The sequence below is a fragment of the Arachis hypogaea genome, chromosome 15 (genome assembly GCF_003086295.3).
Source record: "Arachis hypogaea cultivar Tifrunner chromosome 15, arahy.Tifrunner.gnm2.J5K5, whole genome shotgun sequence".
NCBI classification, from domain to species: Eukaryota; Viridiplantae; Streptophyta; class Magnoliopsida; order Fabales; family Fabaceae; genus Arachis; species Arachis hypogaea.
In genome coordinates this window covers 132074589-132101266 of record NC_092050.1, presented here as the reverse complement: position 1 = coordinate 132101266, position 26678 = coordinate 132074589, and the positions used below count along the sequence as shown (strand labels likewise).

Genomic DNA, 26678 nt, shown 5'->3' with positions numbered 1-26678 from the left:
ACAGCCTCGTTGCCACCTTCCCTTCCAATCTCTGCTAACACAAGCAAAACCAACTCGAGCACCACTGCCAGGATAGCTAGCATCACAATTAATCTTAAAAGTACCCACTGAGGGGGAATCCAAGAGCCACTAATGGTTGAGGGGATAGATAGTCGTTGCAACTCAAAAATATTTCGGAGCTCCTTTTCTAGATGAAAGATCTCGTTGTTTCTCGAACACCAAATCCACCAGAGACCAGAAAAGAATCTAAAGGGGCGCTGTTTGCTATTATGTAAGAACCAACTCATCAAATTCACTGGTTGATCGAAGATCCCTAAAGCTTGCCAAACAAGTTGGGCTTTTGGACAATCCCGAATACAATGTAAAACCGACGACAGCTATCCGTGTGCGAAATGCCCCTTCTAAAACGAAATGCAGCAGTAGGAAGAGCCTCCCGAAGACATAGCCAGGCCAAAAATTTGTGCTTTTCCGGAACATGTTGACGCCAAAGCCAAAGCCAATTACCCCTATCCTCCCAACTAAACATCTTCTTACTGAGCCATAAATAACCACTATGAGCATCATAAACATTATGAAATAGTTATTGTCATAAGCATGCTAATTTATGCCAATGGAATTAAGAAATAAAAATCGAATTTTACATGTTTATTGTAAAAAAAAAATTTTATCAGAATTCAACATATAAATTTCATTGTCCATGTAAATAATAATATTTTAGGTCGACATAATGACATCTTTTTATGAGTATAAATAATATAAATATATAAAATTATCAATTATAATTTATTTTAACGACTAATAACAAAGTTTCATTGATATAGTTTATTATAGAATACAATGAATAATTATTTGACATATTAATTATTTTCTTAATATTTAAAAAAAATTAAATATATTATTTTTGAAATTATTGAAAAGACTTAATACTTTTTTATTTAAAAATTAAGATGAAAATTTAAGATTTTAAAATTTTTTTTAAAATATATCACGTATCAATTATGATATAAAGATAAGTACGTTAAGAAACATTGATAATTTACATATATAAATAAAATAATAGGATATAAAAAAGTTATTAATTATACACATAAATTTTTTTACTGTATGACTTAGAATAGAATTAATTAGTAACTTAAAATAGTCACCAAAAATTAGTAACTTAAAATTAGAAAATAAAATACAATAATAAATATGTAAACACTTAAATTAATGAAACTGTTTAAAAATTTTAACTATTATTATAACTTACCATATTTTTTTGTTGTTACTTAAAGTATTTTATTTTGTCATTGTATATAATATTCAAAATCTTATATAATTTGAAAGTGTATTATAAATTTATAATTAATTTTAGAGGGACCATTATAAATAAAAAAATAATGCGAGAAATAAATAAATTTAAAGATAAAATAATCATGATATAAATATATCAATCATAAATTAATTGTAATATATTATCTTCAACCATTTATTTTCAAGACAGGAAAACCAAAAAGCATAAAAAAAAATTTAGTTGATACATATAGTAAAGGCAAAATTCTTTCAATGATAAAACACATTTTTTACAAAGATCATAAACAATCCTAAAAACACAACTTCTACAATACATTATCATTACAATTTGACGCAGTATGGATCCTAAAGCTGTCATTGAAGGTATGTTGACTTGCGTTCATTGAGTATAAACTCTCCAAACCAACTGGAATTCAAAACCATCAAGTTTGAACTTTTGTCCTCCTGTAATCAAAATTAACATCAACACCGAAAATCATAGTTTTTCAATGTGTTAAATTACATCGTTAGTCCACATTTTTAGTAAAATTGTAAATTAGTTTTTACACTTTAAAACAAAATATTCTCAGCATATTCTGAGAATATTCTATTAAATCAACACTTTTTGAGGGACAGAGACTAAATTAAAAATTTTAATTCTCTTTAGAGGCTCAATTACAAACTTTTAAAGTGTAAAGACCAATTTGTAATTTCACTGAAAGTATAGGACCAACTGTATAATTTAACATTTTCAATGCCTCAAAGAGGTTTTTTTTTTTTTACCAAAGATATGAAGACTCGAACCCGCAATCTCTTAGATGAATATGGGGAGATTATGCCATTTAAACTATTACTCATTGGTCAATGCCTCAAAGAGTTGAGATCTACTCATAGTGCAATATAATAATTTCACCAAAGGAAGTAGAGAAAATGCAATTAATCAAATAAGAACAAAAAATACAGAAAACATTATCCATAAGATGATTTTCGTTTATAAATGCACTAAAAATATCATTATTATAAGATAAATTTGAATTATTCATAATTAATCCTATTTTTTCATTTTCTAAGTGCAATTCACGTCTCAGGATATAACGTAATCAAAGAGGATAGAACCTTAAAAAATTACCTCTATTGCTATTCAAGTAAATCATAAGGCAATGAAAATTACAAACAATCAAGAGGTAGAAACAGGATATTAAAGAGAAATCATAAGCATGATGCTCACTAATAAAAATATTTGATAACTAAGAATTTGTCTTGGTGGTAGCCAAAATTATAAACAAAATAAATATTGACAAAAATATTTATCCATAAAATAGATGACATCTACATATCTATATAGACTTAGCCTGAAAAATAAAAAGTTTAAAATTTCCCATCATAAGAAACTCAAAATAAAATATCATCCATCATAATTCTTAAACTACCATAAAGACTATAAGAATAAAAGAGAGATAATATAGTCAATGCAATTACCACTTATCATTGAAGATATATTCAATCATCTTAGCTGAGCATCACTTTCGAGAAACAATTTTTTCTCAAACTCAGTTATATCCATAGTTTAAATCTCTCTAAAAACTCGGGTACTAACCAATCTCAAATGTTTTAGCCAATAAATCGAATAATAATAAGAAGAAAAAAATCTGAATGTAATAATAATAAGAAGAAGAAGAAGATTCTGCAATAACTTCCTAAAAGGAGCAAAAAAAAAGTTAGAACCAACTTTGTCCTCTATAGATATTAATCCAGAAAATTGGTATCAATGGCACATCCCCTTTGATTTTTATGTTTTACAATAAGTAGTAATTCACTAATTTGTATAGCAACTTTCATGGATCAACAACTTTGTGGCTTTAAGCACCTTAGTTAGATGTTAATCTCGCTACAAATTGCTAAGGAAGAGGGTGGCTTTGGTGAACCATAGAGCATTAAGGACAAATGTAGAACATAAAGTGATTGAAATTTGTATACTTTAGAGTTCGGTAAAATTGGATCAACAACCACTTTTATATAAATAGTATCAAGATTATAACATATAGATAATGAAAAGAACAAATTTAAAAGGAAGGAAAAATCACAATTTGTTATACTCAAGAATTAAACAAAAAAACTATAAGCATCCAGATTGCAGAGCACTTGGAAAAATAAGAGTACCTATTCTTGCCCTTTTCTCTTTTTTCCGTGAGTGGTTCTCCCTTTAATCATTCCTCTATTCACACTCATAGTACTATCCACTTTCACCACAGTTTCAATTTCATGTTCAATATATATTAAAAGAGAAATATTAAAACTTTTTTATTTGACCAACCAAGAGAAACAACACAACCACAAATTTAAAAAAATGAAAGCATTAAGTAAACTACAACGAATTCAAACTAACTATTTCTCTTACAAAATATTTTAAAACAATTAAATACCTTTAGATCATGAGAATGAGCACCTATTTCATGGTATTTAGAAATTAGAACGTAAAAGATAGTAGATAGAGAGAATGGGTCTTACTGAGAAGAATTCAAACCAACAATTAAAAAGGTAGAAGAATTCAAGCCTATTGAAACTTCACACTTGAAAAAGATTTTTTTTTTCTTAAAAAAAAGAAAAACTACTCTTCAGAAAGTAAAGGGTAAATTGCTCTCATTGTATACATTACATATAATAGTATTAAACATTAGATATGATGAACATATATGCCAACAAACAACTGCATTGCGTCCATGCATTTTTTTGAATCTTTTCCTTAAAAAACAATGAGCAAATAGTTGTGTTTTATGATAAGTATAGTTTAGAATTAGGTGAATTCTATCCAACCCCCTCTAAAATAACATGTAAGTTACCCTTCATGATGTGTCACATTTTAATTGGTCATTACTTAACTATAGTTGAGTTATTTTGTAATTTATTATTTGAGATGGGTAATTGTATAATTTCTTAAAATATTAAAATTCTATCCCATTAATTGAAGCACGTTCTCACGCAATCTCTTTCTACAGTGCATCATTCCTTAACGAGTCGTTGAATTTCCATGGCTTGTAACTTCTTCATTCTTCCCAGTATAGTCAGCACCTATAGTCAGCACCGACTTCATTGCTATCTCATGTCCTCTCACTCAATCTCTTTTTTTTTTACCATGGATCATTCCTTACCAATATAATTAATGGTTAGTTTGGTTATTAAATTTTTTTCATTAAAAATAATATATGGAATATATATTCATATGTAAAATATAATATAATATAATAAAATAAATCTATTAAGAGTACTTAAAAGTATAATTAAAATCAGGAATATACAAATATAATAATAAAATTTGTACTCTAAACAAGTAAACATATCTTTTATCATACATAAATTATTTAAAAAAATATAAATTGTTAAAATTAATAACACAAATTTAAAATGATAAAATTCAACTTTCTTACAAGTAATTTTTATAGTATTTTTATTCTTTTAATTTTTAATTTATTAATATTTATTATTTAATTAATGATTAAATAAATTATTTTCATGAGAAATATTTTTTGTATAATCTTAAAGAAGAGACCAATATACCAATTTAAAAATTAATGTAAAAATGATATTTTAAATAAAAAATAGTTAATATTAAAATTTTTAAATACAAAAGTAAATTATATAGATATTCAGGATATAAATATAAAATACATGTTTAAAATAAATAAAGAGACAAAAATAATTATTTATTTTTCATGAGTACTTCCATTTTATCTGTTTTATTTATTTTATGCATATATTTTATATTTATCTTTTAAATATTTATACAAATTATTTTTATATTTAAAAATTTTAATATTAAATATTTTTTATTTAAAATTTTATTTTTACTTTATTTTTTAAACTAATATATTGGTCTCTTCTATAAGATAATACAAAACATAATTTTTTATAAAAATAATTTGTTTAATCATTAATTAAATAATAAAGTACTAATAAATTATAAATTAAAAGAATAAAAATATTATAACAAATACAGTAAAAAATTGGATTTTATTATTTTAAATTTGTATTATTAATTTTAATAATATATTTATTTTTTAAATAATTTATGTATGATAAAAAATATGTTTACTTGTTTAGAGTACAAATTTTATTATTATATTTATATATTCATGATTTTAATTATACTTTTAAATATTTTAAATAGATTTATTTTATTATATTATATTTTAAATATGAATATATATTCCATCTTGTAATTAAATAAATATATATTTTTTTAATGAAAAAATTTAATAACTGAACTAACCATTAATGATGTTGATGTTGGTAAAGAGTGATTTATGGCAAAAAAAAAAAAAAAAGAAAGGGGGGATTGAGTGAGAGGACAAGAGATAGCAATGAAGTCCGCGTTGACTATACTGGGAAGAACAGGGAAGTTACGAGCCATGGAAATTCAACCACCCGTTAAGAAATGATGCACTGTAGAAAGAGATTACGTGAGAACGTGCTTCAATTAATGGGGTAGAATTTTAATATTTTAAGAAATTATACAATTACCCATCTCAAATAATAAATTACAAAATAACCCAACTATAGTTAAGTAATGACCATTTAAAATGTGACACATCATGAAGGGTAACTTACATGTTATTTTAGAGGGGGTTTCTTTTTCTTACGCATACATAATTTGCGTATTTAACTTGTACTAATAACTAAATATCATAAGGCAACAAAATTAAAAAACACTATTCTTTTATAGTTATAAAAAAATGACTTACACTGTTACACATTCTATATGTAAAGAGTAATAACTTTTAAATTGTATGAGTTTAGTCAATAACAATGTAAAATAAAATCAGAGTAATGTAGTTTTAAGAAAAGTACCAATAAAAGATAGTTTAATCAGATGTGAAGTATTTCACTATTTAGTAAACAACTACCAAATTATATAATACTAGAAACAAATGAATACTCATCATTGGAAATAGTCTTGCAAGTATGCAAACTATGATGCAGTTATGTGTAAAGCCTTACAATAATTAGAAGTGCCTAAATCTGAACCATCTATTGTCAGGGCTAACCACATCATATCAAGAGAAGTAATTTCTCACAATTAGAATGGATAGGTTGAAACTTGAGAAGACAAACTTAACATGATATAAACCAAATTGAAGCTAGTTTTTATAAATATCCTTATCATGTTACTTTACAACACCAAATTAATTATTAATAGCTCACAACTAAAAACACTTACCAGTCCAGTATCCAATAGATTTCAAATTACATCAAAACCTAAATAAAGAACCCTCTTAGAGAGGAAATGAAGTTTCTAAAAAGAAATATCACTATTAAAATTCCAACATGCTCAACCAATGAAGAACAATTAAAATTTAGATACAAGGTAATATCAAATTATGATATATGAAACAGATCTTAATTGAAGAAAATATGCTTAATAAAAATTGGAAACCAAGTATAACATGAGAATAAATAGAGAATTAGAGATATACAGGATCTAAGGTGAAGAATTGAACAGCAGGGGAGCTATACATTAACAACAACAACAAAGCCTTGTCCCACTAAGTAGGGTTGGCTACATGAATCAAACGACGCCATTGTACTCTGTCATGTGTCATGTCTACAGAGAGACCATTTACATGTAGATCTCGTTTGACCACCTCATGGATGGTCTTCTTAGGTCCTCCTCTGCCTTTCGCCCCTTGTCCATCTTCCATCTCATCCACCCTCCTGACTGGATGTTCTATCGGTCTTCTTCTCACATGTCCAGACCACCTAAGACGCGATTCAACCATCTTTTCCACAATGGGTGCTACTCCAACTCTCTCCCTTATATCTTCATTCCTTATTTTATTCAATCGCGTATGTCCACTCATCCATCTCAACATCTTCATCTCTGCCACACTCAGCTTATGTTCGTGCTCTCCTTTAGCCGCCCAACACTCCGTATCATAAAGCATAGCCGGTCTTATAGCGGTGCGATAGAATTTACCTTTAAGTTTTAAAGGCACTTTTTTGTTGCATATAAAACCAGATGCACTCCGCCATTTTGACCACCCTGCTTGGATCCTATGATTTACATCATGTACAATCTCTCCATTATCCTGTATGATGCACCCAAGATACCTAAAACTTTTAACTTTTCGTAGGGTGTTTTCTCCAATCTTCACTTCTATATTAGAGTTTTCCCTTCTCGGACTAAACTTACATTCCATATATTCCGTCTTGCTACGGCTTATGCGCAGACCATACACTTCTAAAGCTTCTCTCCATAACTCCAACTTCTTATTTAGGTCTTCTCTTGACTCTCCCATAAGGACGATATCATCGGCAAAAAGCATGCACCATGGCACAGGCTCTTGGATGTGCTCTGTGAGTACTTCCAAGACTAATGTGAAAAGGTATGGACTTAAGGATGATCCCTGGTGTAATCCTATACCAATAGGAAATTCCTCTGTCACACCACCTTGGGTCTTCACACTAGTTGTGGCCCCATCATACATGTCTTTAATTGCACGAATATATGTGATCCTTACCCTCCTCTTTTCTAAAACCTTCCATAAGACCTCCCTTGGTACCCTATCATACGCTTTTTCTAAATCAATAAACACCATATGTAGATCTCTTTTATTACTACGATACCTCTCCATCATTCTTCTTAAAAGGTATACCGCTTCAGTGGTAGATCTGCCTGGCATGAATCCAAATTGGTTCTCTGTTACTTGTGTCTCTTTTCTCAACCTCCGTTCTATCACCCTTTCCCATAACTTCATGGTATGACTTATAAGCTTGATCCCTCTATAGTTTCCGCAACTTTGTATATCCCCCTTATTCTTGTAGATAGGTACCAAGGTGCTCTTTCTTCACTCATCAGGCATCTTCTTTGACCTTAAAATTTCATTAAAAAGCTTGGTTAACTAGTTGATGCCTTTTTCTCCAAGACCCTTCCAAACCTCAATCGGAATATTATCAGGTCCTACTGCCTTGACATTTTTCATCTGCTTTAGAGCCTCTTTTACCTCGAAGTCTCGAATTCTTCGATAGTAGTCAAAGTTTTGATCTTCTTCCCTTGTGCATAGTCGACCAAGGCTCGGAAGAGTCTTCTATCCCTCATTAAATAACTCGTAGAAGTAACTCTTCCACCTTTCCTTAATCTTCTCATCTTGAGCCAACACCTCTCCATCCTTATCCTTTATGCACTTAACTTGATCCAAATCTCTCGTTCTTCTTTCACGGCTCTTTGCGATTCTATATATACCTTTTTCTCCTTCTTTTGTGTCCAAAGACTGGTAGAGACCCTCATATGCTCTTATTCTTGCTTCACTTACAGCCACTTTTGTCTCTTTCTTAGCCGCCTTATATTTTTCCCAGTTATCTGCGTTGCAGCATAAAGACCACTCTTTAAAGCACTCCCTTTTTATCTTTATCTTTTCTTGTACACTGGCATTCCACCACCAGGACTCCTTGTCTCTTGGTCATATTCCTTTAGATTCACCAAAGCTTTCTTTTGTTGTTCTTCTAATAACTTCTGCCATTTCCCTCCACATCTCTTCCGCACTTCCATTTCCATCCCACTTTGCCTCTTCCCATACCCGTCTTAGGAAGCTTCTTTGTTCCTCACCTTTCATCCGCCACCACCTCGTCCTTGGGTTCTTCGTATAATGTCTTTTCCTCAACTTTTGCTCAACGTAGAAATTCATGACGAACACCCTATGTTGTGTTGTCAAATTCTCTCCCGGGATAATTTTACAACTAATGTAAAATTTTCGGTCGACTCTCCTCAACAGGAAGAAGTCGATTTGAGAGCTTGTCATGCCACTCTTATAGGTTATAAGATGTTCGTCTCTCTTTTTAAAACATGTATTTGCGATGAGAAGATTAAAGGTTGAGGAAAAGTCCAAAAGAGTTTTATTCTCGGCATTGATCACCCCGAAACCATGGCCTCCGTGAATACTCCCATATCCAGTCACTTCTCTACCAACATGGCCATTTAAATCTCCTCCTAAGAAAATCTTATCTCCCAAAGGTATGTCTTGAACCAAACTCTCTAGATCCTCCCAAAACCTTATCTTGTGTTGTTCGTCCGAACCCACTTGCGGTGCATAGACGCTAATCACATGGAAAGCACATTCCTCCACCACAAGTTTGATAGAGATGATCCGATCTCCCACCCTCTTGACATCCACTACGTCCTTCTTCCACTGCTTATCTACAATTATTCCAACCCCATTCCTATTCTTCACCTTTCCTGTATACCAAAGTTTGAAGCCAGAAGTATCCAACTCCCTAGCCTTCGCACCAACCCATTTTGTTTCTTGTAGGCACATAATGTTAATCTTCCTCCTTGTCATGGTGTCCACCACCTCCATGGACTTTTCTGTTAGAGTGCCTATGTTCCATGTCCCAAATCTCAACCTTCTGTCACTCCGACCTTTACCTTTTACTTTGTGAACTAGCTTATTTACCCTCGTCCGTTCACGAAAATGCGAGAACTCTTGCTCATTTAACACTACATCCGGGCACCGATGCAGCGGCTCTTGCTCATTTGACACCGTACTCGAGCCATACAGCGCGTTACTTCTGGGCAACGACCTAGCTTTAGCGCAATAATGTCTTTGATTTATGTCATGGGGGTTCGACTATATTTTTATGTTGGTTGTCGAAGACCTAACACAACCCTCCTCCTTTATCCGGGCTTGGGACTGGGTATGTACCGCAAGTGTAACATAGGCGGAGTTATCAAGGAAGCTATCATAGAGAATTTTAAAATTCGTCTAAAAAAAATTGGGGATTGGTCATATGTGGTATCTGCTTTGCTAAACTATGATACTTTAAGCTGTGGAGTGAAAGACTGATAATGAATCTTTGATAGAAATAAAATATCACATGCTTCATCTATAAAATTTATTTTCAGTGAAGTCTTTCTTCTTGATAAATTCATTTACAACTGGCTGAGACTATATAACTGAATTTTGTAGTGTGTAAAAACTTTTCATGCACATCACCCTCCCTTATGTTAACTTTTCTCTTGATTGGATAAAACGAAAATGAAGGTTGGGGAAGCAATAAAACAGCACAAATGAAAATTTTCTATATTTCTATATATATATATATAGGGAGAGACTTGGTTATATTCCTTTTGACTTGTAATGATCAACAGCAGCAGGACTTGGTGATCACTATGAAGCTAAAACTATGTTGTGCTTTAGTCATTGGTTAATTATTTCTAAAGCTATGGATGCTAAATTGTGTTACAGTTGGAGAAAATGGTGCAAGGACCTCCAGAAGGACATAGAGCAAATGCTGACACCCTAGCTTTCCTATGTTGAAACCACTAATAACATTTGAGATCTATCCTTGTATGAGATCTATCCTTATATGAGAGCCATGCAACAAACATTATAAAGGAATCCAACAGCAATACAACAAATAGAACATTACCTGACGATGCCAAAGCACAAAGTAAAAAAGGTAGAGCGGGTGGTGTAGGATAAACCAGGCGTATAGTTGCTACTTGCTGTCAGTAGGTCAACTTAACTCCTTTCAATTTATTCTGATCAGATTCACCTTGAACAAAAACAACAGTAGATATAGTTTAGTTTCTATCATGTCAAATACTGCTAGTTGATTAAATCATAATGTATTTATGGTAAATTTATCTCAGTCCAATTTTCATTAATTTTCAAAAAGTTTTTTCTACAGTAAAAGATTGTTTATGCAGGGAGAAGAAGAATATAATATATTAGCTACAATGCAATATTAATTCAAACCAAGATGCATGCAATATTAAGCACAGAGAGAAGAACAGAATCATGTAGCAGAGTTAACATAAACATGAAATTTACAAAGTTTCATTTGAAAGCAACAAAGCTGAAATGGGTCGTGAAAAAAAAAATTTGACCCAATTTTAGAAGAGGAAAGACCCAAAAATCTAAAATTGAAACTCACTACCTTAAAGGGCGATGAATATAGTAGATATAGTTTAAGGAATTGAACAAAATAATTAATAGAAACACAATAGAGTGGATATAAACTTGCACAGTAGCTGCAGAAAGATCTTCTTTTATCTTAGTTCCTAAATTATTCTGAAATTACAGAAGCCAGGACATCAAACACCAAAGAAAAAACGAACAATTCATGCTGCATTACTTAGAAATCTTACTTGCTCTTATTGGATGCAAAATTGAAGATAAGAAGAAAACAGGTTAAGACCTTTCGGCGAAGGGCAATTAGAATTCTGGCAACAATTTTTACGGTTCTGGATTTTCTGCATCCAAGGAGATAGACGCCTCTGCACAACAACAACAACAATACAGACATTTACATCAGATCAAATAGTAAGGAACACACACAACTCATCATCGCAAATCATTATGAATCTGTCATTACAAAAAGAAAAAAGAAATACCCCTAGGTGGGAGCGCGTCCCTTGAGAGTAATCTGGTGCTGCTACCTGCTATGAAGATACAATTTAAATAAACAAAAATAATATTAAAAAAAAAAGAGAAGTATGAGCAGGGATATATTAAAATCTTATACTTTCATTTTCTCATAGAGCTTGTTGGGAAGTCTGTTGCAAAATGCCCAGAAATGCCTATAGTTGTAGCAGGCTAGCAGCTTCCGCCGGCACAAACGCCGCCAAACCTGCCTCTGCATCCGCCTCCTCCCTGGTTGCAATCCTTGACCCATTCTACCACGGCTGTAGCATGCACGACCGTCATCACATCCTCCACCTTATCCACCACCACGACGAACTCCACCGCGACCACTGGGACCCATGCTGCCTTAGACTCCTCCACCACCATAGCCGTCGTCGCCACCGCATCCACCTTGGTAATTCCTACCACCACTGCTGTTGTCCCTTCCACCGCGACGACTCCCCTTAAGGTTGGAGCCATAAGGTACAGTGACATCAACTGCCTTGAAACTCTATAATCTCCACCTTCAAGTTAGATTAGGAACAAAAAGAATGAAAAAGAAAAAGAGATCGAAAAATAGTATTAGAGAACAGAGAAACGAACTAAATAGGAGGAGGAGGAAGTAAAGATGATGATGAAGAAGAAATTGATAATGGAAGGACAACGTAAATGATGGGAATGAATCTTTTTTTCAATTTGGATTTTCACTAGGGGAGAAACTCTCTTTTCAAGGATGGTTATAGAATAGAATAGGATATATATTTTTTATAATTAAAATTAATTATTAAAAATTATTGAAATATATACACAGGAGGAAGTCAATGAGTTATAGTTCAAATGGCATAGTCTCTCCATATTCAATTAAGAGGTTGCGGGTTCGAATCCTATCTTTGGTAAAAAAAAAATATTATATATATATATATATATATATATATATATATATATACACACACACACACACACACGGGGGAAAGTTTTCCTATATAATATAAGATCTGTTGCCATATAGTTAACTTAATGATTATTATTATTTATTTATGCATGAAGTTTTACACAGGAACCGCTTCATTACATTCCCAACCCCCAAAAGCTTCACCTTTGTTAACGCAATTCCTCAACACTTCTACAACCATTCTTCATCTTAAACAGACCCAGGCCTTCGCTCTTAAACTCCTCTCTCACCAATCGCATCAATACAATCACTTCTTGGGTCGTTTGTTTCTGAGGATTTTCTATCTTAATGCCGAAATATCTAATCTCTGCTATGCCCACAAACTGTTTGATGAAATGCCAAACTGCCCAAACACCTTCCTTTGGACATCCCTTATTCGCGCGTTTATATCTGGTACCCAATTTCGCCATGGAATTTCCACCTATGCTAGGATGCACCAAAATGGGGTCTTGCCATCTGAGTTCACCTATTCCACAGTCCTCAATGCATGCGGACGTATCCCCGCCACGTTCGAAGGGACACAAGTTCATGCTAGGGTGGTGCAGTCAGGTTTCTTGGGGAACAAGTTTGTGCAAACCGCTTTACTTGACATGTATGCGAAGTTTGGTAGTGTTTTCGATGCAAGGGTGGTGTTTGACGGGATGTGTGATAGAGACCTAGTTGCATGGACGGCAATGATTTGTGGGTATGCCAAGGCGGGGATGATGATTCATGCGAGGTGGTTGTTTGATAACATGGGGGAGAAGAATTCTTTTACTTGGACTACTATGGTTGCAGGGTATGCAAATAGTGGCGACATGAAATCAGCCAAGAAATTGTATGATGCCATGGACGAGGAGAACAAGAGTGTGGTCACGTGGGTAGCAATGATAGCTGGTTATGGGAAGTTTGGTAACGTAAGTGAAGCAAAAAGAGTGTTTGATAGGATATCAACGCCACGTGATCCGTCAGCATGTGCAGCAATGCTGGCTTGTTATGCCCAAAATGGGTATGCAAAGGAAGCTATTGACATGTATAAGGAAATGAGGCAATCAAAAATTAAAATCACTGAGGTGGCAATGGTGGGTGCTTTATCAGCATGTGCACAACTTAGGGATATTCAAATGTCAAGTACATTGACAGAACATGTTGAGGAGAGTATTTATGGTATATCCTTCTATTATTACTTTGTTTTCTGCACTTTAGTGTCAACTCAATCTCTTTAGCTTGAACTTCTTGATACTAACCTTCGCGCTCTTGTTTAATTGGGTTTCGACCAATTGTTCTTTCATTTCAGATAGGATATGTATTATATCCAATTCATTGATCCACATGCATTCCAAATGTGGAAACATAAACTTAGCTTGGACGGAATTCAGTAGAATGAAATACAGAGATGTGTATAGCTATAGTGCAATGATTGCAGCCTTTGCTGAGCATGGGAAATCACAAGATGCTATAGATCTTTTCCTAAAGATGCAGAAGGAAGGATTGCAGCCAAACCAGGTTACATTCGTGGGTCTTCTCAATGCATGTAGTTCTTCAGCTCTCGTCGACGAAGGTTGTAGGTATTTTCGGACTATGACTGAGGTATTTGGTATTCAGCCCTTACCCGAGCATTATGCTTGCATGGTAGATCTGCTTGGGAGGGCTGGGCAACTTGAAAGGGCATACTGTCTCATAGAGCAGAATGCAAGCACCGATGCAACCACCTGGGGTTCTTTATTAGCAGCTTGCAGGGTTTATGGCAATGTGGAATTGGGTGAGACAGCTGCTAGACATCTCACCATGATTGACCCTGAGGATTCAGGAAATTATGTGCTTCTAGCAAACACTTATGCATCTAAGGACAAATGGGAACATGCAGAAGAAGTTAGGAAGTTCATGAGTGAAAAGAGAATGAAAAAACCTTCAGGGCATAGTTGGTTACAAAGAGAGATAAGTGGACAGTTTAGAGATGAAATATTTTGATTGTTAATCTTCTGCTTGTTAGATATATTCTTTCTGCCAATGTAATGGCATGAATTCCTTCTGCATTTCCAAAGTTCTTCCCAATGGTGGATGCTAGAGAAGAAGCACATTCATTGTTAATCTCTGCTCATTGAATATCTGATTTCAATCAATAAAATGATCACATTTCTTCTCCATCTCCAAAGAGGATCCGATTGGAGCTAAGGTTCAATGCTTTTGAAAAAGGTATATCAGAGGGCTTGCTCAGGTTCAATCAACGGCAGCTAATACTTGAAATTGTTGTCAATATTACTCAATGGCAATGCTTATTGGAGACAAAATTAGCAGATATATCCTTACTTCCCGGTAATTTTCTTTGTGCTGTATCTCCAATTTATTTAGATTTCTTTTCTCTTTTGGTGTATAAACCGATAAAAGCCTTAAAAATCCTTACTACAAACTATTACCTAATACAGCACTATGAAGGGAGGTGGGAAAAAAAAAGAGTGAAGAATGAGACATAAATATGAACATAAGATTTTGAAGTTCTATTTAATCAATCTCGAATTAGGTAAAAAGGCCTTATAGACTGGCTTTCTTAGGGGCTAATAAACATAACAGCATTAGATAAATGAGCACACATTCATCATGCAGTGACAAATTCTCCATGATGGCATGATTGTAATTGATTTAGAACCTTTTTAAGACAAAACGGGTTTAGGGTTTAGGGTTTAGTGAAGAATGAGACATAAATATGAACATAAGATTTTGAAGTTCTATTTAATCAATCTCGAATTAGGTAAAAAGGCCTTATAGACTGGCTTTCTTAGGGGCTAATAAACATAACAGCATTAGATAAATGAGCACACATTCATCATGCAGTGACAAATTCTCCATGATGGCATGATTGTAATTGATTTAGAACCTTTTTAAGACAAAACCTGATTAAACTATCAAAATAATACATACTAGACTCCCATCCATCCGATGCAACAACAACAACAACAACAAAGCCTTGTCCCACTAGGTGGGGTCGGCTACATGAATCAAACGACACCATTGAGCTCTGTCATGTATCATATCTACAGAGAGACCGTTTACATGTAGATCTCATTTGACCACCTCATGGATGGTCCTCTTAGGTATTCCTCTGTCTTTCACCCCTTGTCCATCTTCCATCAAATCCATCCGATGTGCGGAGAGCTAAATTGATTATACTATATACTATAAATTTAAAAGTATTATATTGTTCATAAATTAATTAGATAATATGTAGATTAATATTAAACTTAAAAGACTCATTTATAAAAAATATTTGTAATTTGTATATAATTCAATATAATTATTTAAAAATAAAAAACAAAGAAAAATATACAACATCAACAAATGTCTTGTGAAGTTAGTCTCTTTTTAAATATTAACTCATGTATGTTTTCTAATATATTTATATATTAGAAAACTTCCTTCTATACTTTATCATAAAATATAATCAAATCTAAGAAGTTATGTTTCTTTTCATTAACAAGTTTATTCTATAATAGGTTTATATCAACTTTTATGTGATAAGAATAGATAGATAGATAGATGTTTGTTTATCCCTGTATAAGTTTGCTTATTTAGTTGAGAGCGAGGTCTAAATAACAGCTATGCTATCTCAATGTCCTTTCCATTTTAGGTACTCATCTACTGTTAAAGGTTTTGGACCACCAAACCAATCAATTAAGAATATATTTTCAATCTCCAATTTGTAGACTTGAAAGTTATGATCCATAGGCCAGCCTGTTCACATTTCAACAAAAAGAATGAATCAAATTTCAGAATGCATTAGGGAGGAGAGTAAGATGGAACGTGTAACTTAGCAACTAGTGGCTAGCATAAGAAAAGAATAAATGCTCTTATCTTATATACTCTGATTACCTTTCATCTCTGAATGCTTGGAAAACAATGCATTTCTGCCAAATTCAGCCTCTTTGGACTTTTCATCAACCAATATCAGCTAAAACATAAAAGAAGACTTGTCAAGTTCTCATACAAACCAATAGCAATTTCATCATGTTTTCTGCCTTTGTGAAAGAATATCTGTTCTGCAAAGCCGACATAAAATAGTTGGAACTATGGATGAATAGTTAACTTCTCATTCAACAAAATAGGAACTTTGTCACAACTTTTTATTATGTGGATAACATGAAGGTCCTTTCCGGCATAATAAAATTCATTGCTATATGCAGGAAATGTATGGTAAGATCTGCATCAAACAATACTTCATGTGAGACGAAGTTAGCAGAACAGTATGGAAGTGAAAAGGAAAGCATTTTGTTCAGTATGATCACATTCTTTAGCGCTCTCGGTTGAGGCAGTCCTCCATATGCAGGGGATACAGGATCAACTCAAGACAAAAGGGTAACAAGAATAAAAGAATTCACAATATTTTGTGGCTTATGGGGCCGTGAAAGAGTTTTTCTGAAAAGGTGTTGATACATCATAAATTCATAAGTATTTGCACATTTAAAATGTTCGGAGACTAAAAGTTAATTAGCACAGAAGACGACTTAATAAAACGAGGACAAACTTGTCATCACCCAAAATGAACAATCAGATTCAACTGTTTCTTTTTCTAATTTTTTCACATACCTTTCCAGTTAGAGTAATTTTTGAGCAAGTAGGATTCTCTGGGTCTATCTTGCCACAGGTCCCAAGAGGATATTCACTGACTGTAAAGGAAGCTCTTTGGTCTTTCAATGCATTTTTTACTGTTGGATCCAAATTTGTCAAGTAAAAGTATGGGATGCCAGTGCCTTGGTCAGGTATCCCATCACTAAATGATACCACATTCCTGCAGTTAGACAATATATTGATTTCTGTGAGGAAACCTCTTTTACTTTTATTCAAGATTAAAACTACGGAAACCAAGACATTGAATGTAAAATATTTATATAAGAGTTTACATTTGGCAGATTGATTAACTCAAAAGGATGGTTGCACTAAAATTTATAGTAATCAGCAAACGAGAATGAGGAGATTAACATGATCTTGATGAAAGTTCTATGTAGTTGTTGGCCTGATACGGTTACTACCATGCATATACATATTATTATTTTCATTATATATATATAGCCATGCGACTTTGAACATTTTTCAGTGCACTCTGATTCTACTTGAAAACTTTATATGTATTCTAGGTATCTAAGTATAAATATAGGATATGCTTACCCCCAAGGTGCTCCACCCAAATCAATTGAGATTGTGCTGCCAAAAAAAGGGGAAAAGTGGAGTTAATATACATGATTTGATCTTTACAAGCAGATAAATTAAATAAAAATAATTAGCTAGTGACAAGAATTGGTTCATCATGAAAATTTTGATGAATTTTTATGTAGTCATGGAACTTCTTAATTTCTTGACTTGCCTTTCAGCAAATCAGGGTTTGGGAATGGGGAGCAAGAAGGCATCCTCCGCCCCCACTCCATCCTGTTGACATCCCTAAAAAGGATAATAACATCAATGAAAATTTGAAAATAGCGAAAGTGTGCAATGAGAGAGAGAGAGAGTACTTTAATACTGCCCAGAAATTCTGAGAGACCAGCCAACGAGCGGTGACAATAGCATCATTTGGGTCAGGTTTTTTAGAAATGGACAGCATTGATCTCCTGTGTGCCATAGAATTCTGGGAACAAACCAAGAAGAGTACGATAGCGACATGTACATGCAAAACTCTAATACTTTTCATTTTCATCGTGCTCGTGTCTCTCAACTCCCACAACAGCACTATAGTAGGGTAAGAGAAGAGACTAGTTAATTAGTTATAGTCCAGGAAGTTGCGCGAGAATGATCCAAAATTTTAACTCTTCTCTCTCATCATTGATTATATATAACATGCAAATTTGTGTTTCTTTTTCCTCCTTCTTTCTAATATCTTTTTTCTTAATGAACAAATAGCATTTTGCTATTCTTTCTATTTTAAAATATCTATTTAGAAGTCATAAATTAATATTTTAAAATAATTGTCCATTTTTAATATCAAAATGGTTAATCATTATCATTATTATCGCTAGCGCCAAACATATTGAAGTGGTGCACTAGTGCGTTTTAGGCTTGTAGCATAACAGTCTTTGTGTTCCTTTTCTCAATGACATTTATAAAAGTATTATATATTAATAAGGAGATGTGATAACAATTAATAATTAATTTTAGTAAAATTTGTCAATATTTTACAAGATTTAATATTATATTTTTGTAATAATTATGTTGATTTTTTTCCTTATATTACCATAGACACTATATATAGTATTTTCTTTATAGTTCATAGGTATATGTACTAGACTACCAGAGCCAATATCTTTTGGACTTGTTTAAGTGAGTTTTTAAGAAAAGATTTTTTTTAATTATTTTTTTTTAAAAAGATCTTATAAAAACGTAAGGGCTTGTTTGGGTGAGTTTTTTAAAAAAAAAAATCTATTTTCGAGTTATCTTTTTTTAAAAGATTTTATGGAAAAGTAAAAGTAATTTTATGTACGGGTATCTCATACAAAAAGATTTTTTTTATTTATCAATTATATTTGGGTATAAAAAATATAAAAGTACTTTTTTGTTTATCTATTACAAAAAGATATCTTTTTTTTAAGGAAAAAAGATCTTTTAAAAAAAGATGTAAATTACAACTTCTCAAAAACGATGTTTTTTTATTTTTTTAGTGCTTTTACTTTTACTACTAAAAATTTGCCAAACACACTAAAAAATAAAAAAAAAAGTAAAAAGATCTTTTTCATTGAAAAAAGATTTTTTTATCAAAATAATGGCGCCCAAACAAGCACTTAAAAATAATTTTATGTTTCGATATCTCATACAAAAAAATCTTTTTATCTATCAATTATGTTTGGGTATAACAAAATAAAAGTACTTATTTATTTATTTATTACATGAAAAACATCTTTGTTTTAAGAAAAAAATATCTTTTAAAAAAAGATGTAAATTATAGCTTCTCAAAAAATATATTTTTTATTTTTCTAGTACTTTTATTTTTACTACTAGAAATTTGCCAAACACGCTAAAAAATAAAAAAGATCTTTTTTCATTAAAAAATATTTCTTTTATCAAAATAATGACGCTCAAACAAACACTGTCTTTTTTGTTTTGAGTAAACTATCATTTTTATCTATAAAAGTTGAAAACGCTGACATATCTACTCATAGAAGATAAAAATTACTGTTTGTACCCATAAAAAATTGATTTCGCAAGCAAAATTACCCAAACCCTAAATAATTACATAAAATTCCCAAACTACCCTTAGTGAGTCTCATCCTCTTCATCTTCATCTAAACCGTGAACCCCATTGCTGCAGCACCCTCCCCTTTCCGCACTCTCTCTCTTCCTTCTACCCTATCTTCTTTAATCGTCCCTCTCTCTTTCACTTCTCCCTCTTCGCACTTTTCTCCTTCCTCTTCTTTCCTATTGATATCTCTCTCATCTCTGTCGTTCTTCTCTCTCTTTTGTGTATTAATGGTGGTTCCTCCTTTTGCTGTCGCGAGCTCCATCTTCTCCTCCCCTCATCTTTTTCTTCTTCTTCTTCGGGAGGTTTTTGGCTTCAGAAAGTAGCAATTTTGAGTCCTCTATATTTTTTGCAACCACAACTTCTTCAACGTTGAGTTCCTTCTTTTTTCAAATGTCGTATCTTCGTCTTCTTCTCTCAGCATCTCTGCTCTGTTCTCCTCCTAGTGATGCATTTTCGTCATCTCCTCCCAGCGTCGCCAAAATTGAATTAATGTTCTGTATTATTTGCAACGAAAATAGTGATCTTGAATATGAGAAATTGACAATTTTTGGTGAAGGTTCTAAGAAATTAGGGTTTTATTTTGAATCTATGCATGTTCTATTCTTCAATTTGATCTGAGTTTGTTCTTTTTTGTGATTTTAAAGAGGATAGTAGCTGGGCTATATTGATGTTCAAGAGGAGAGAGAGAGAGAGAGAGAGAGAGAGAGAGAGATATGATGCTATGGTAGTGGTGGTTTAGGTGCTGCAGACAGTGAGTGAGGGTGGGTGCGTGCGTGAGAGAAGAGAAGGGGATAGTTTGGGGATTTTATATAATTATTTAGGGTTTGGATAATTTTACTTGCGAAATCAATTTCTTATGGGTATAAATGGTAATTTTTATCTTTTATGGATAGATATATCAGTATTTTTAACTTTTATGGGTAAAAATTGTAGTTTACTCTTTTGTTTTTGTTTTAACTATTTACTACCATAATAATGTATTTTTTGTTTTTAATTTTTAAATCGAAGTTGATTCCTTTAACATAAAAATTAGGATTTCATTATTTTTTATTAATTCATCGATATTTTTATTATTTTAATCATATAATAATGATGTTTAATCAAATTTGACTTTGTCATAATTATTTATCATGCCTAATATCCATGAAGTTCCACTAAGAGCATCTCCATCGGGCTAAATTTTGGAGTCTGATTACTATTTTGTTAGAGAAAAAAGAGAACTGGAGCATTGGAGTGAAATTCAAGTGAGTTCTTTCACTCATTTCAAGACGAGGGAATCCCTCTGAATGGGGACTCCCATTAGCCAATTCACACTTGTCAAATGGTAAGTTAGGTAAAAAATAAATAATTATATAAAATATTAATTAATTAAATAGTTATGTTAATTAATTAAATAATTATATTAAATAATAATTAATTAGATTAAATAATTAAATTTTTATTTTATTAATAATTTATATTAATTATTTATATCATAATTAATATTAAATATTATTTATATTTATATTATTATATTAAATTAGCCGTTGCAAAACTAGTCGTTTTTAGAAAAAGAAGAAACTTGCCAACATAATGAGAGCTTGTATTATATTGCATAATATGATTGTTGAGGATGAAAGAGACACTTATGCAGGAAATTTTGCTCAAGGCTTAGAGTATGATGATGTTGAAAATGGCTTATCACAACCTCAGCTGGGAGAAGAAGATTTTACACCATACCATTAATTTCTCCAAAGAAATGCCCAACTTCGAAATAGGCAACAACATAGACAATTGAAAGAGGACTTGATTGAACACATATGGCGTCAACTATAGAGTTTAATTATGTTTTTCTTTGTATTAAGTAATTTTACAAATTAGTGTAACCCGAATTATATATTGTGTATTATTGTTATATATGAATTTATTTAATATTAATATCTTTTAATAGTAAATTATTTTTAAATTTAAATATTTAAATTACATTATTGAAAAAAATTAATTACATTAATTTCAAGTATTTTAATAAATTAATTAAGTGGGATCACAAAATAGGGACTAAAGTTAGTTCCTCCTAATGGAGAAGAGAGAGATGCTTTGAGTTCCTATTTACTATTTATGACGCAAAAGCTAATGTAAAATTACTTTTTATGACAGGTGGACCGTAAATAGAAACTGGGATGAGTTCCCTACTAAAAATGGTCTAAGCATATAGGATATTGAAAGTACGATTGATATAACTAATATATTTTTGCAATATCTTGATTGTGGCAGCAAGGACCTATTCGCCTCCTTTTTCACCTCCTAATCATTCATAAAGTTTGAGGGCGTGGTCTTCACGTGTCTTAAATTCTTTGCAGCAAAGCATGGAGATAGAGTAAATTCTCATAATAATCTTTAAGATTTACGTGAATATTTAATGTAGTTCTCAAGATCTCAATTTTTTTTATACTAGTCATTGAGATAGAACTCCAAACACTCATAATGATTCCTAAACATATTTCTGATGATGAGTCATCATGGGGCGCTTACGTGGCATCATTTCGCTACGTTGGAGCCAGATAAACTGGCACGTTTTCAATTTATACCTACATTGGCCCCTCCCTCTATATTTAACCCTAGTTTCAAAATTCAAATCCCTAATCTTTTTCTCCGACAGCTCCCAGTCTCTGACCCTGTCAGCAGCCCACATCTTTTTTGCAAGCTCCTTCGGGACATCACCGACAAACGAATTCATATGCAAAGCAAGCAATTGCGCCCAATCTCAAGAGGAATCTCTCCGGACAGTGAGTTTTGCCATAGAATCAAGTTGGTAAGGTTTTGAAGCTCCCTTAGAATAGAACCTTTTAGCTGATTCTGCATCAAACCCAATGTCTCCAAGCTGTCACACTTACTAATCTCGGCTGGTATTGACTTTGAGAGAGCATTCAGTCCCGCCCGAACAACCCTAAGCTTCTTCAACTTGCTAATTGGTTTAGGAATTCTCTTTGTTAAGTTGTTGCTATATATAACTAATGTTAGGATTTGGTTGAATTAGTCCCACATTGCTTAGGATAGCAAATGGAGTGGGTGGCCTAGGCTATAAATATGAGGCTAAGTTCTCCATTTGTTTTTGCACCAGTCAGAAACACTTTAAGCTTGTATCTGTTTTTTCTTTTCCTCTGTACTCTTTAATTAGAGAGTGTTGTGAGGTGTAGTTAGATATTTGCTTTGAGAGAGTGTGGGTGTACTGGGGTGCCGGTGTTAGAGAGAAAGAAGTCTATGTGTTGTAACAATTTTCACATAGTGATATTCTCTGGTTGTCATTTGACAACGGCCGTGGTTTTTTCTCCGGTAATTGGAGTTTCCACGTTAAATTCTTGTGTTGTGATTGTGTCTATTTTATTTCTCTGTCAAAGGTATTTTCTCAAGGGGGAATGATGTCTTATTCCCAACAACTAACTCCTCAAGTGAAGCTAAGTTCCCAAAATCTTCAGGTACCTCACCATGTATATAATTTTTACAAAGGTAAAGCTTCCTAAGTTTTGTTATATTCCAAATTGGGGTTAAAATTTCTCCATGAAGCCTGTTTGTACAAAGATCTAGAAACTTTAAACTATGGCAATTAGCAAAACCATTCGAATTTGGACTAGAAAAAAAATTCTGAGAGATTCAACTCAATTAGCCTTAAAAGGTTACAGATTTTAGGAGATAAAGTGCCAAATAGATTAAGGTAGTAGAGTTTAACGGAAGTTACCAATGATGAATGAGTGGATTGCACATCAGTCCAATTGCATGGTACTCTCAGTCTCAGTCACTTCCTATGTACTCTCTCTCACTGCCGGTTAGATCTCTTCACCGATCTCCTCTCTTCTAGTTTTGAACTTTTCATTCTTGTTTGGTGATCGATGTTTGGTTGTTGAGGAAGCTTAGAAAAAAAGAAATATGGAATATTTGCATTTGTTGTGATGTGTGAACTTGGAAAAAGATCTTTGTCTTCTTTGCATTTGAAGAAAGAAGTGGGCTGTCGTTCGGTGTTTGACAGGGTCTGGGAGCTGTCGAAGAAGAAGATTAGGGATTTTGAGATTTAGGGTTAAATATAAAAAGAGGGGCCAACATGGGTATAATTTGGAAACGTGCTAGCTAAGCTGGCTGGCTCCAATGTGGCGAAACGATGCCACGTAAGCGTTTCGGTGATGACTTATCACCAGAAATATGCTCAGGGACCACTATGAGTGCTTGGAGTTCTATTTGGAGGACTACTATGAAAAAATTGGAATTTTAAGGACTATATTGAGTATTCACGCGAATCTCAGGGACTACTATGAAATTTTAAGTCTGGGGAAAGCCATTGTCCTGGAAGTGAAGGATTGTCTCGGCATCGTCAAGTCCTGCCTCAAATCCGAGCTTATCTGTTGCACCAAGGAGCTCTCTGACAGCCACCTCTGCAACCTCAGCGAGGTCATCATCGGGGTTCACAACTTGGAGTTCCTGAGGCACATCAAGACCATCTTCCAAGGCACCGATGAGCAGGGACGAACCTAGAGGGTGACCTCGCCGCTCCCTCCTCCCAAATTTTAAGAAATTATACTTATATATGAGATATGTGTTTAAAAAATAAAAAATATTATGTAATTTAATAATTTTATATGTATTATTTTTCATTATGTGATAGATTTATGTCTTAATTGTTTAATTCACTAATATTTTTTACTTAACTAATTTAATACCATATCCTCAAGTCTTTGTACCTTTCAAATTAGTTTTTATATAATAATCTCTATATTTAATTTTAAAAAAATCATTTATTTTTTTATATTAATATATTTAACATTTATATTATTATATTAATAATGACTTACGTAGTTATATTTTGGTAATCACATTATGTACTTTAGATATTATTTTTTGTAAAAAATATTTATTTTTCTTCTAAATTTACGTTGTTAAAAGAAAAATTTTTATAAAGATATCTTATATCTTGTATTTTATAAGAGTACTGTGTCTTTCAAATAATTAATAATTTATAATTTATTTTCAAATTTTTTAAAATTTTTTAAAAGAATTAATTTTAATTAATAAGATATGTGATAATTTTTAACTAAATATGCTATAAATTATTGGTATTTTATAATTTTATAATGTACTATTGATATTGTTATATTTTTTTATATAATTATCATATTAAAAATAAAACTATGAAAAAAATTATAATTATATATATACTGATAAATCTTTAAAAAACTAACTCTAATAATTAATGTTAATTATTTTTATAAAATAAAAAAATTATCTAAAATTCGGCCAAATTAAATTATTTAAAATTCGGTCCTTTCTTATTAAAATTTTTTGATCCGTCCCTATCAACGAGGTAACCGCCATAGAGACCCAAACTGTGATCATCAACTCCACGAAAATGTACTACCTCTACTTCATGTTCTACGATCTAGAGTTGCAAGGCGCCATTATCACCGGCAAGACCGTATGGCGGAACTCTAACAGTGCTAGGCAACATGGTCCATTTGATGCGATTCCATGGGTTAATATTGTGTTGAGATGATGGTTGAGTTGTGAGATGTTATTGTTATTGTTGATAAGGGTGGGGTAGGGTGACGGTGGAGGTGAGAGTGCGGTAAAAATGGAGGTGTTGATGATAATGGAGATGAACTAATAAAATTATTGGAGACAGGAGAGAGGGAACAAAAACATATTTGTGATTTAACAAAAGAAAAAGTATAGGGAGTTATCACTTTTATTAAAATTTGGCCAATATTTAACTAGTAAAAAGAGAAGTGAATATCATTAGATGTAATCTCACACTATTAAAAATACCAATAATAACTAATTGATAACTACAAATCATAAAATTTGTTGGCCCTAACACTCTTCTTAAAAAAAAGAAATAATTCAGTAATTTCATAAAAATTGAATAATTGACTAAATAAATTAGCTATTGACTTAATATTTGGATCGTTTTATCAAACTGATCATATATTTTAGGATTTATTTTCTCAAAAAAAAAAATATATTAAGATCTATTTTGTCAATATTAAAAGTTTTTGAGTGTCAAAATGACTATTCACTCTTTTTGGATTTATGGATATGTGTAACGTGTGCAGTGTCTCCCCCTACCTGGTATACATCTCTCTTCCTCTCATCATTCACTCTAACACTCAACACTCAGTTTTAGTTCAGGTGAGAAAAAAAAAATATTGGCTTTGAGAGGGGAGAGATCAGCAACCAAGAAGAGAAATGCCCCCCAAGCCACCGAGAGAAAGGACATGGATCGTCTTCAAGATTGCATTATTAATTATCTCAATCATTCTAATTATATAATATTTTTCGTTTTTTAATTTAATTTTTAATGATAATATTATAAATTAATGATATTTATATTGATTAGTTTGTTTGTTTGTTATTAGAAAAATTAGATGTAATTTTTTTAGGTAATTTTATAATAATAATAATAATAATAATAATAATAATAATAATAATAATAATAATAGCAGTAGTAGTATGCTAATGAAAATTAGAAATATATTTTGGGTATTCTTTTGAAAATTATTAGTTAATCTTAGAAATTGGAATAATTTTTTGGACAATATTAATAATTATATTAGGGAGTGAATGCTATTGTTAGTGGAAACTAGGGTTTGGGAAATTATGAAGTGTGTGTTAGTTTTATAGGAAAATAAATTTGATTTTTTGTGTTCTAGTAATTAATTTAATAAGATTAGTGATATTTTAATGGAATTAAAATTGTGTTTTGAGATGTTTTTAGAGATTTATTATTTATTGTTAGAAAGTAGAAATGTTTGGATGATTTTTAATAATATTAGTGAGTATTTTAATGTAAATGAGAAATATTCATTTTAATATTATTTACTAATATTAATAATAT

General features: G+C 32.1%; 3 protein-coding genes across 9 annotated transcripts; 1 reads left to right on the top strand and 2 right to left on the bottom strand.

The window, feature by feature from the left end:
• Positions 1–1397: 1397 nt before the first annotated feature.
• LOC112750735 (uncharacterized) lies at positions 1398–12442 on the bottom strand. 7 transcript variants are annotated; one of them, XR_011872267.1, is made up of 5 exons: positions 11791–12442; positions 11660–11704; positions 11464–11542; positions 10693–10818; positions 1398–1737 (listed from the first exon to the last, which is right to left on the bottom strand). XR_011872267.1 is itself a non-coding variant. In XM_072216812.1 (4 exons), exon 4 carries the CDS (start codon positions 8022–8024, stop codon positions 6813–6815), a length of 1212 nt encoding a protein of 403 aa, XP_072072913.1. In that variant the 5' UTR covers positions 8025–10818; positions 11414–11542; positions 11660–11707; positions 11791–12398; the 3' UTR covers positions 6666–6812. The 7 variants fall into 7 exon arrangements, 5 of the variants coding, with proteins under 5 accessions (XP_072072913.1, XP_072072912.1, XP_072072914.1 ...); XR_011872265.1 differs by having other exon boundaries at positions 11660–11707; positions 11791–12398; XM_072216812.1 differs by lacking the exon at positions 1398–1737 and having other exon boundaries at positions 6666–10818; positions 11414–11542; positions 11660–11707; positions 11791–12398.
• A 212-nt stretch (positions 12443–12654) lies between these two features.
• Positions 12655–14901, top strand: LOC112750733 (pentatricopeptide repeat-containing protein At3g47530). Its single transcript, XM_025799555.3, has 2 exons — positions 12655–13767; positions 13898–14901. Exons 1-2 carry the CDS (start codon positions 12687–12689, stop codon positions 14569–14571), a joined length of 1755 nt encoding a protein of 584 aa, XP_025655340.1. The 5' UTR covers positions 12655–12686; the 3' UTR covers positions 14572–14901.
• Positions 14902–15305: 404 nt separating this feature from the next.
• Positions 15306–18504, bottom strand: LOC112750734 (uncharacterized). Its single transcript, XM_025799556.3, has 5 exons — positions 18102–18504; positions 17761–17796; positions 17182–17383; positions 16468–16546; positions 15306–16329 (listed from the first exon to the last, which is right to left on the bottom strand). Exons 1-5 carry the CDS (start codon positions 18281–18283, stop codon positions 16205–16207), a joined length of 624 nt encoding a protein of 207 aa, XP_025655341.1. The 5' UTR covers positions 18284–18504; the 3' UTR covers positions 15306–16204.
• Between the last annotated feature and the right edge of the window lie 8174 nt (positions 18505–26678).